We start from the raw sequence: 12,902 nt of genomic DNA on the forward strand, positions 1-12,902 counted from the left end.
CGACTGCATTTTGAATTGGTCTCTTTGCCCTCAAGCCTCTCCACTTGAAGACATCTTCCACACTGCTGTGAAAGGTGATTTTCCTTACATGACAGTCAGATCAAGTCAATCAAGTCAACATCGTCCTCCTCATTAAACTGCAATGGCTCCTTATTTATTTTCTGATCAAAAATAAACTCCTACTTATAATTTAAAGTTCTTCTATAATCATTTACCATTTGGCTGTACTTCCAGATTTCATGATCTTCAGAAACTTATCACTCTGCAAGATGAAACCAACTGTGAAATTTATATCTCTTCAGCACCCCTGCATGGAGTTCCTATCTCCCTCTGACTGGAGAAAGTGGAGGGGGAACAGTAGAGAACTCCTCCTAGATCCTCCACGATTCAAGGAGGACACTCAGGGATTGACCGCATCATTTTCCACCCAGCTGCTTTCCGAGATGTCATGATTATCAGAAACTTATTTTTCTCCAAGTTTTATTCTACTCTGTAACTCCTACCTCCTTAATTTCCTACCCTAGATGAAGGACCTCATTATTCCCACACTACTGAGAAACACCCCCCACTCCCCAGATCTTCAGGTTCTTTTTGTGTGTTGTCCTTCTCCCCCCCCCCCCAATTAGACTGTGAGCTCCATTAGGACAGGGAAAGTCTTATGCCTTCCTCTGGATCCCCAGTGCTTAGCACAACACCTGGCACATAGCAGGTGCTTAAATGTCTCTTGACTCTTCACATCCTTTTTTCCCCAGCTTTCTGACATAGACAAACTCTACATCTTGTGTTTTTTCCTTTTAACACAAAGCATGCCATTTCCTTCCTCCTCTACCTCTGTACTGCCAATAATGCTCTCCATCCACCTCCACCTGGTACTCTTCAAAAACCACCTTCTGCACAAGGCCTCTAATGGAATTCTATGCCCTGACCCCTAATCACTAGTGCCTTCCCCTCCCTACTACTCATGTCTCGTGTGTACACACACTGTGCCTCCTATTAGAATGTCACCCCCTTGAAGAGAGTAAAGCTCATTCTGACAAATTATATTTTTTTTTATTAAACTAAGAACAAAGCAAATTAGCTATGTGGCCTTGAGTATACCGGTATTTCTGAGAATCAATTCCTCAGCTATAAAATAAAAGAGCTTGATTAGAAAAATCCTAAGGCCACTTTCTGTCCTAAGATTCTAGGACATTTCACACAGAATGCTTTGTAAAGAGTTTAATTCCTCTGATCCTGGGGTCAGCAAATTACAGCCAGAGCCGAATCTGTCTTTATTTTAATGTAAAAGCCATTCATTCTTAGCTCACTAAGTTATACACAAACAGAAAGTGGGCTGGAATTGGCCCAGGGGCAGTAGTTTTTCTACCTTGTTCTAATCTAAAACCATCATATTTTAAAGATAAAATATTTCAAAAGAAAAAAGCAACATATTATATGGCTGAGAATAAAACATCAACAATGGACACCTCTTCAAAAAATTTTTGATAACAGTAACGGAGCGTGCTAACATACTGAATACTTTGGCTTTAATGAAATCTGCCTACAGTTCATGTCCTCAAGTTTCTAACAAACATTTAAGGATAAAAAAAGACAGTTTTAATATATCAAGGTTGAGCCCTACTTAGATTTTAGACCAAAAAGAGTTCAGAATTTAAAACTGTATGTGCAACAGACTATTCTACAATACATTACTTTGGCCTATATTGTATACCATGTACATCTGTAATGAGCAAAATGACAAAATGGACTGTTTTGCTGCAGATATATGAACATGTTTTGTCACATAAAACCAAGCCTTTATAAATAAAAAATCAAATTTTGACTCTACCTGTAGCTGGAGTCGAATTGCTCATGGTAAAAGGCCCGTTAGTGATACCAGAAGAAAGAAGCTCGTCAGATCCCCGCTAAAATGGAAAGAAAAAAAAAAGTTAAAACAAATTTTTTTACAATGAGACTATTTAACTAGGAAAGCACATGCTGTCAGCATCAAGATTTGTAAAAAACAAGGGCTGTTTTCATTACATAAAAGTGACAAAATATTAGCCCTATTCTACTCTGAACTATACCAAAAATTTTCTATCCATATTATTAGCAAGAAGACCCTGTTCTAACAATGAAATAGAAAAAGAATTAAGCCTCTAATATATAAACAATTTTCATTTCTCAAAAATAAGTTTTTTCAATTATAGTTTACAATATTATTTTATTCCCTGTTTAAGCATTATTGTAAGATCATAATACATTTCCTGAATGTTTTTACAGAAGTCTTACTAAATACAACACTGTCAAAAGCAAATGAACGGCACACTAAAATACCTTGCTTTTACAAAAGTTGATCTACATACTGAATCTGGAGTCAAAGGATCTCAATTAAAGCCCCAGTTTTATTTATTATCTCTGTGACTTTGGACAAATGACTTAGACCTGCTTGATAAAATCTGTAAAATAAGAGAACTGAATTAGGTGATCTCTAAGGACCTTCTACAATCTAAGCCCTTAAGCTACAAAAAACTGAGAACTCATGGGATGATGCTACATTTCAACCTAGATTTGTTAAAATAAGCTCCACGATGACATTTATATCATGACTTTATCCAAACTCATTTTAGGTGACATATGTTGGACAAAGTGATGTATACCAGGTAACAAAATGCAAATGAAACTCCAAAAGATCAAAAGAAAATTTTAAGACTAGTGATTTTCCCAATTTCCTTATGTTACATGAGACACAAATGCCAATTGTTACTTAGTAATATATAGTAAATCACAACAGAAATAATACATTGTCAAATAGTCTTATTTCCTTAGAAGATTAAAAATTGAAGCTATGGCAAATAATAGGTTCCTAAAACTTAAGGCTGTAAGGAACCTTGAGAGATCACCTACTCCAAGTAATATATGTATATGTGTATATATATATATTAGTGAGGCAATTGGGGTTAAGTGACTTGCCCAAGGTCACACAGCTAGTAAGTGTTAAGTCTCTGAGGCCGGATTTGAACTCAGGTACTCCTGACTTCAGGGCCGGTGCTTTATCCACTGTGCTACCTAGCTGCCCCTTCCAAGTATATAATTTTAAAGACAATAAACCTGGGGCAGCTAGGTGGCGCAGTTAGACACTTAACACTTACTAGCTGTGTGACCCTGGGCAAGTCACTTAACCCCAATTGCCTCACTAAAAAAAAAAAAAAAAAGTAAAGACAATAAACCTGAAGCCCAAGTAATAAAATAACTGGCATAAGGAGCCTGGGGTATTAAGCCACAGTCAGGTGATGGTCGTCCTCCCTTTTAAAGTATGTCTTTCAAAAGCCAAGCAAGAAAAGCTCTCATTCATAGCTTGGGGGGGGGGGGGGTGTGTGAAGCAATTGGGGTTAAGTGACTTGCCCAGGGTCACACAGCTAGTAATTGTCAAATGTCTGAGGCCAGATTTGAACTCAGGTACTCCTGACTCCAGGGCTGGTGCTCTATCCACTGCACCATCTAGCTGTCCGTCCCTCATTCATAGCTTTTTACATTTAAATCATAATTATATTCAAGTACTTGCTGGATATCTTTTTTTCCCTTGATTTAAAAAAAATTAGATTTCTTCTTTTTTTTATTGTGTAGAATAAAGTAAATTTATTATGATAAAACTTTTGTGATAACAACTCCAGAATAACTCCTCTTTACTAATGTGTAGAATAAGACCAACTTTAACAGTCTGCTTGTCCATCTCACTTGTAGCACTTCCTGTGTGATTCTAGGCAGAAGTCACTCAATCTTCTTAGAGTTTCAGTCTCTTCCTCTCTTAAAGTGTTTAAACTAAGCGGTCTCTGAGGTTCCTCCCAGCTCTGGAACTATGATCCCATATGCTTCAGGAAAATCAAAAAGGTCAGAGAGAACTTTGGAAGGGATGGGGGTTGGAGGGAAGAAAAAAATAAATAAATAAAAAAGTAAGATTTCAAGGGCCCTGGAATCCCAGAAACCCACAACAAACAAACAAACAAACTGAATAAGGGGTCCACAGGCCTAAATTAGCCAAGGAAGATAATTGGGGAAGGAGAGTGGGGAGGGAAATAGCACAGAATAGAAAAATGAAAGGCTCTTCCTCAACCTTGGGGCCGAGATAAGATTCAAAAGGGCCATGATAGCTATAGACCAGTCTAAGGGCCAGAGGAAATCTGGGCTGAACTGGATGGAACTTGATGAGCTTGATCTACAATAAATCCTACATCCCTATACAACATTAAAGAGAGAGAAAGGAACTGTAACTAGCTTATGATACTATACCAGTAACCCCTAATCTGTGGCTACATTTTAAATCAGAGTAACTACAACTTTTGTATAGAACCCAAGGATTTAATGTTTTAAAACTTCACAACATCCTTGAGAAATACATAATGGAAACATCAACCCCATTTTGTGTGTTTGTGGGCAGGTCACAGGAGGAAAGAGGCTCAGAGAGGTTGCCTTGCCCAGTGCCCCAACTTACAGTACAAGGAGTCAGGATGCAAATCCAGGTTGTCTCTCCTGGCTCTACTCATTTTCCCACTTAACCTCTTTTGCTGCTCAGTTTACTTATCCTTTCCATTTAAAAATGCAAATCATGCCAGTCAAATGATTACTTTTAAGTGTTCTTTTCCTAACAGTACTTTTTTAATTTTAATTTTTTTAGAAAGTAAACCAATTCATACAACTCTCATATAGTTGACTTAATAGTTTAAGTCTTATAAGTAAACTCTTATCTGATATTCCATAAAACTATATTCTTTAGTTTACAGCTACTCCTAATTTTCTTTGGCTATCCTCAATTCCTGGAACATTCTTCCTCCTCAACTTCACCTATTAACTTCCTTGGCTTCCTTTAAGTCCCAACTAAAATCCCAACTCTTACTGGAAGCCTGCCCCAACCCCTCTTCTAACACAGCCTTCCCAGATATCTCAATTCCAATGTCTTCCTTCTACTGATTTTTCTTATTCATACAGTTTGTTTGTACATATACACTGGTATGACCTATTAGATTTTAGGTTCCTCCAGGGAAAGGACTATCTTTTGACTCTTTTTTTATCCTTAGTCCTTAGCACAGTGCCTGGGACATAGTAGGTATGTAATAAAACTGAGGCTGGAAAGGTAAGGTGGAGCAGGTTGTAAAGGACTTTAAATGCTTTTTAGAGAACTTTGTATTTGATCCTAAAGAACAGGTCTTACTATTTCACTCCCCCGCCACAAACTTCAGATTTAATCTTTGGCATTTAATGCCCTTCAAGATCTTGCTCCAACCTACCTTTCCAGTCAAATTATATTATGTCCTTTGCACACTCAACACATTTCATCCAACAGGCCTGCTCGATGCTCCTCTTCAGTAACCTCTCTCTGTGCCTTGGTACAAAATACACCATTCCTAAAATGCACTCCTTTATCTCCACCTCTAAAATCACTAGCTCAGCTCAAATAACCCGTCCAAAAAGTATCTCCTCCTTATTGCCTCAGCTCAAAATGTTCAAAATGACTTTGTATTATTTTGTATATACTTATATGGATCTATGTTGTCTATCTTCCACCCCACCCCCACAAACACAATGAAATATACCCTCTTTAACAGCAGATCATTCCATTTTCTTCATATCCTCTGCAATTTAGCATAGTGACAATTGGATATACTATATAATAGGTGCTTAAAATGGCAAAGCTCCTTCCCAAAGACAACCTACACGTACCCAGGATCCTATCACCTCCTATCTTCTCCAGGTGATTCCCTAACTATCTTCTCCAAGCTGTCTGCCTAATCTTCAATCTCTCCCAAGTGACAGGGTCCTCCTTGGTTACCACACACATGCAAGTGTTGCTTATTCTTTTAAAAAAACCTCAAAGAGTCCTATCATCTCTTATCTTTCCTCCCCTCCTCAGTTAACCACCTAGTTGAGAAAAAGTCATCTAGCTAGGCTTGCTGCCTCCTATTCCTCATTCGATTGACTTTTTATGCCTTTTACTAAATCCTCACTCTTCATGCAACATTGGACACTGTTGACTACCTCCTCCTCCATCCTTTCTCTTCTCTTGATTTTTGTGTTCTTGGTTCTTCTACCTGTCAGACCTTACCTCAAGAGTCCACTGCTCAATTTTGATCAAAGTAACATCCACATTTGGTACTAGCTAAGAAACAGAGTGGAGGATCAATGGAATAGGTTAGGCACAGGAGACACAGTAGTAAATTACTTTAGTATTGTACTATTTGATAAACCCCAAGACTCCAGCTTCTGGGATAGGAACTCAGTATTTGACAAAAAATGCTGGGAAAACTGGAAGCAGAAATTAGGCATAGACCAACATCTGACACCGTATACTAAAATAAGGTCAAAATGGGTACATGATTTAGACATAAAAGGTGATACCATAGGTAAACCAGGAGAGGAAGGAATAGTTTACCTTTTCATAACTTTGGAAAGGAGAGCAGTTTATGACCAAACAAGAAATAGAGAATATTATGAAATGCAAAATGGATGATTTTGATTACATTAAATTAAAAAAAAATGTGTGTGTGTGTGTGTGTGTGTGTGTGAATTAAAAAATTTTTGTACAAACAAAAGTAATGCATCCAAAATGAGAAGGGGGGCAGAAAGCTGGGAAACAATTTTTATAGCCAGTACTTCTGATAAAGGCTTCATTTCTAAAATATATAGGGAACTAAATCAAATTTATAAGAATACAAGTCATTCCCCAATTGAGAAATGGTCAAAGGATATGAACAGTTTTCTGATGAAGAAATCAAAGCTATCTATTGCCATATGAAAAAATGCTCTAAATCACTACTGATTAGAGAAATGCAAATTAAAACAATTCTGAGGTACCACCTGACACCTATCAGATTGGCTAATATGAAGAAAAAGTAAAATAATAAATGTTGGAGAAGCTGAGGAAAAATTGGAACACTAATGCATTGCTGGTGGAGCTGTGAACTGACCCAAACATTCTGGAGAGCAATTTGGAATTATGCCCAATTTAAATAAAACTTTATCATTGAAAAGGTTCTTTTTTTCATGACAACACTATAAGGAAAATTGCGCAAGTACTAAAACCCACTTTCATAGGATTATAGATCTCAAACTTGAAGGGACCTTAGGTTCAGTCTAATCCCCTAAGAAACCTAAGCTTCAGAGAGGATCAATGAATGACTTGTTGAGGTCATCAAAGCCACTAACAGTAGTCAGAATTCAAAATCTGATTTTCTTACTCTAAAATCAATACTTTTTACCAATTTTAAAATTTTCTACTAAGTTTTTCTTTTTGTGGTCCAGCTCGGATACAGGGAACCTCTGCCATTAACATGTATATAGATCAGATCAGCAACTCTTTTTTAGTCTTATTAAGTTGACTGAGGGCCCGAGAGGTTAAATTCCTGAACTAAGCACCAAACAAACTTCCAGCTACCTCTAGGAAAAAGTGACCAAGAAATTTAATTTATTCTTTATGTCCTTAAATTATGTCTCTGTCCTTGCTTTCACAAGGAAAGCAAAAAGGTATAAGAAACATTCATAAATACCTGCACCCCCATGTAGACCCACAATAATCAGCTAACATCTACTGAAGGTCTACTAAGACACTATACTAGGCATTGGGCATACAAGACAAGCAAACACTCCACATTCCTTCTAATTCGCAAAGGACTTCCATGTGAATCCTTACTGAAGGTACCAAAAAAAAAAAAAATCACTAATGTATTACAATTAGTTCTTCATATTCCCATTTATAAATGAAGTAACAAAACCAACAGCAAAAGAAGGATTAAACCCAACAAGTTCATATGAAGATATCTTTATAATAAAGGACATAATTGAAGGTTATTTTTAAAACTTTATGATATAATTGAACAGTAAACTCAAGGTCTTACACATGTAAAATGAACTTTTATTCCCCTAGCTCCCCCCCAAAAACCCTATTCTTTTCAACCAAAAACCTTCAGCAACTGCAGGAAATTTTAAAATATTAAAACTCCTTTAAACATGTTACCTAGAATTACATCTTTTTAACTCTTTTGCAACACTTTTCAAAGATCATGCTCAGTTTCCACTTAAAATAAAACTAAAAATTTCCCCAAAATTATCAGTTTCTTCAACTGTAATAGTTTAATACAAAAATATGTAGTTACTAAAACATACCTTTACAGAATCAGATTACAACTGGCTATTTTAAAAATCTTCTCAGAGCTAGATGGAAAACCTAGGTTTGAAGTGATATCTAGAAATTGAGCATCATGTTCTAAAGGGGTATGGATCAATGTTTATTTTATTTTTTTTTTGGTGAGGCAATTGGGGTTAAGTGACTTGCCCAGGGTCACACAGCTAGTAAGTGTTAAGTGTCTGAGGCCCCATTTGAACTCAGGTACTCCTGACTCCAGGGCTGGTGCTCTATCCACTTCGCCACCTAGCTGCCCCTGGATCAATGTTTATTAAAGAGGATAAAATGGGTCCTATTCAGTAATTAAAACTACCCCCCCAAAAAAGGCAATTTGTCTTGCACCACATCTAGACAGGAGATATTTAAAAGGGAAAAAAAAAAGGCGGAATTCCTAACAATTATAGGATGTACTAGTCAAACTTTTCTTCAGAAAATTCTTAAGATATAAACGCATGATAACATATTATTGTTGGCTTCTCAATGGGTAGGAAAGGGGAGGGAGGGAGAGAATTTGAAACGCAAAAAAAATATTTTTAATTAATATTAAAGAAAAATAAATTTTAAAATATATATATACACATATACGTATTTATATGCATATATTTGCTAAACCCATCTCTCTCCTAGCAGCCCATTTCACTTTTGAAGAGCTCTAATTGTTAGGAAGTTTTTCCTGCCCTCAAGACTAAATTTGATTTTTCTGTAACTTCTAAAGAGCCATTGCTCCTGGTTTTGGCCTCTAGGTTAAAACAGATGTACTCTGATCAAGGTAGAATCCCCCCCCTCCCCCCCAAAAAAATATCACCATCTTAATTTCTGGAAGCTATGCTTCTCTTAATGCAGACCAATATCCTAAGTTGCCTCATTACACTACTGGGCCATACATAATAAGTTTGTCAGTTCTTTAGCAGATGAACTTTCTTAACTATACCTCCACCAACCTGTCCTTGTGAAACTGATTTTTCTGAACTCAAGTCTAAGATTTGATGTTTATCTCTGCTGAATTTCATCTAAACAGATACATCCCACAAGTCCAGCCTAAAATCTTTTGGGGATGAGTTCATTATATCTTTTCATAAATTATTTAACTAAAAAACATAGTATGTGTTAATTTTCAGCAAGATGTTGCATATAAAAATATGATCTGTGAAATGGTTTCCATCCTCAACCAGTTTAAAATAAGGACAAACCTTTATATAAGATTTTATGTTATATTCTCCCAGTATAATATTGCTGAGATATATAGCACAAGAGAGTAACAAATCATCATGGAGAGATGCAAGTTACAAAATAAAATGAGAAATTTCAAAGAACAGAAATGAAGGTTATTATCTAGGAAATGACCAAGAGAAGACAGACTGATTACAGGGAGAAAGAGGAAGAAAGAGGGAGAGAGAGCAAGAAAGCAAACACAGATGTATCAGGTGCCTCCTGGAACCTTCATGATGATCCCCCTTTCTGCCTGTGATGAACTTGTTAGAAACATGATCATCTGGGGCAACAGCAAAATTTTTAAGATCACAAATCTGTGTGAGAATTTTGAAGTTGAAAAAAATATGAAGTTCGCAAGTTTTGTTTTAAAGAAAATATACAGTAGCAAGAGTCAAAGGATACTTTAATCCTACCCCTAATGCGTAGAAGCTTTGTGACTATGAAATTAATTAACTTCCGTCAGCCTCAGTTTCTTCAAGGGCATTATACTTACAGGATTATTGTGCAGATCATAACAATTTTCATGACTTACAAATTTTATCTTTAGAATAGAAACATTCTAACCTACTCATATGCTCTTTCAATAGATCTCAGGTCAAAAGAATATTTCAAAGAGACAGTTTAACCTGGAAACACATTTACATAATCTGCTATAGCTATTAGCTGTGAAAGTTAAAGAAATGGCAAAGTACCTTTTGAAGGGGGGAAAAAAACACAGAACAAGCTTTTTTGTTGTTGCTCAGTCATTTCAGTCAAGTCTGACTTGTGACCCCATTTGGGTTTTCTTGGCAAAGATACTGGATTGCTTTACCATTTCCTTCTTCAGCTCATTTTGCAAATGAGGAAACTGAGGCAAAGAGGGTTATGTGACTTGCCCAGGATCACACAGCTATTAAGTGCCTGAGGTCAGATTCAAACTCATGAACAGAAGTCTTCCTGATTCCAAGCCTGGCATTCTATCACTGGGCCACCTAGTGGCTCCTAGAGTTTTTACCGTAAGGTTAAACTAATTTAGCTAAATAACTGAAAATGTCACCAGTTTATTTTATGGTGAAAATGAGGAAAGTACATTTGCAACCAACAAAAAAAATAACAACAGTTTATTCTTTCTAAAAATCCCTTCATTTCCCATTAGGATTCCTAATCTTTAATGCTCTCCCAACCTCAACAAACACACACTCTGCTATCTGTAGTTGCAGATCACAATTCACTACAAGATCTGAAAACTAGACCAGACAGTCACAACATGATTATTTGAAATTAAGTTTTTCTCCAGTGATTAAGGTGGAAAAATGCAGGCCTAAGCAACTGAACATCTAATGCTAGAAAGAATTAGTCTTATCACCATGATTCAGATTTTACTCAAGCTATCTTTTTTTGGTTTTGTTAAATTTTCAACATTTGTTTTTATAAGATTTCTAGTTCTAAATTTTTCTCCCTCCCTCCCTTCCTTCCCTCACCCCCAAGATAGCAAGCAATCTGATATAGGTGATATATGTACAATGACATTACACATATTTCTGCATTAGTCATGTTGTGAAAGAAGAATCAAAACAAAAGGGAAAAACCTCAAAAAACAAAAAACGTAGAAACGGTATGGTTCAATCTGCATCCAGATTCCACAGTTCTTTTTTCCGGATGTAGAAAGCATTTTCCATCATGAGTCCTTTGGAATTATCTTTGATCATCATATTGCTGAGAAGAGTTAAGTCTTTCACAGTTGATCATCACACAATGTTGTTGATACTGTATACGTTATCCTTGCTCAAGCTATCTTACAACAACTAGAACCATAAAAACAATCATACCTCTAAGTGAGGAATCCTAAGTAATATAAAGGTATTATAAAGTTTTTTAAATTAAAAGAAAGCTTCTGTGTGTAACAGGGAAGAGAAGAGAAAGAAATCATAATAATATAGTGGATAAATGGAACCGAAGAATATTAGTTTAGAAATGAATGATTCCTACACCCTCATTTTACAAACAAGGAAAAGGCCTGGGGAGGTGAAATGTCTTGACCAAACTCACAGTCACAAAGTGGCAGCTACGACTAAAATCTGATCTTCTGGATTCTTTCCAGTGCTCTTTATAGTATACCATAGTTTTGAGTTAACCAAATAAACAAAATACATTGAAGTCAGACATCAAAGAAAACAGAATACTGATTCAACAAATTGATCAGAAATCTCCTTAGCAACCTGGTCCAAAGTTTACACAGCCAGCAGCTGCTCCCATGGATCTGTTAGCTTAATGGCTAGCTAGCTGACAGCTTCATTGTTCGATGCATCAATTATTAATGCTCTCTCCCAATTAGTAACATAGCAGGATAAAACAATAATATCATTATTAAGGAGCCGATAAAAGAATTTTAATGTTAAACTTGAGAATCTGTTCTAGTGAGCATTAAAGGACTATTATGACAAAGATAACTTATGAACTTGAAAAGTTCATAGTCATTTAAGAAACATGAAAAGAACTTTAAAAACAGCTTTCTAGTCATGTTGCCACTAAATTAGAGATCGACTGATTTTATTTAAAATACCTATCAAATACACAAATAATGTAATTTAGTATCTTTGGATTTGCTATGGGCTCCTGATACATGCATAACATAATGGGGGGCAGTTAGGAAGTGGATAAAGCACCGGCCCTGAATTCAGTAGTATCTGAGTTCAAATCCGGCCTCAGACACTTGACACTTACTAGCTGTGTGACCCTGGGCAAGTCACTTAACCCCTCATTGCCTTGCCAAAACAAACAAACAAACAAAAAAAATAACATAATGGACATCTTTAGATGATGATTACTACAGCTAAAAACTATACAGTAGATCTAGCAAAATTACCTCTTCTTCAGAAGAATTTCTTCAAATAGTCAACACATTTGTAAATCTAAGAAAAATTATGCACCATTTGGCTAAGGCGTTTAAGAAGTAATTTAACTGAAAAAGGAATATTATTTCAAACACTGCTACTTGATTTAAATTATTAAATCAATGGGGAAAGCATGCTTTTAAATAAGAAAAAAAGCATCATATTAAAATGTATTGTGTACACTCCCACTTCATACTTATAGCTTCTCTTTCTACTGAAAACAGAAACAATGTTCACAGGAACTATGATAATTTCATGCAAATGAATTGTCAAAGTACATTATAAACAAAATTTTAAAGATAATTATTCTATCTACCTGTCTTCTATTTCTACACAAGCAACTAATCAATTCTCCTTTTCTGATAAGCTATTAGATAAGCATATAAAGAGAATAACAAGTAATATCTTGATATCAACACAAGCTTTTTAAACGTTTCCAGAATATTCCTGTGGATAAGAAGAAAAATATTTAAATGATTACTGTTTGATAAAGTGGTAGCTTGTTGAACAGTCACATACCAGTATTAATTAATAGACTGGTGTTAAATTGATCATGATGGGCAGCTAGGTGACACAACAGTCAGTGGATTTGGACTCAGGAAAATGTAAATTTAAATCCAAACTCAGTCACTAACTGTGTGGCCCTGGACAAGTCATTTGAT

At 35.9% G+C, this 12,902-nt stretch overlaps 1 protein-coding gene across 7 annotated transcripts in view; it reads right to left on the minus strand.

Moving 5' to 3' along the window:
• Positions 1-12,902, minus strand: part of PTBP3 (polypyrimidine tract binding protein 3) — a 108,613-nt gene that overhangs the window by 67,863 nt on the left and 27,848 nt on the right. For all 7 annotated transcript variants that reach the window (XM_043976799.1, XM_043976806.1, XM_043976801.1 and 4 more), the window contains one exon: positions 1,829-1,904. In XM_043976799.1, coding sequence (XP_043832734.1) covers positions 1,829-1,904 — 76 coding nt within the window. The remainder of the gene's footprint in view (positions 1-1,828; positions 1,905-12,902) is intronic.

This window comes from Dromiciops gliroides, chromosome 1 (genome assembly GCF_019393635.1).
Source record: "Dromiciops gliroides isolate mDroGli1 chromosome 1, mDroGli1.pri, whole genome shotgun sequence".
NCBI lineage: Eukaryota > Metazoa > Chordata > Mammalia > Microbiotheria > Microbiotheriidae > Dromiciops > Dromiciops gliroides.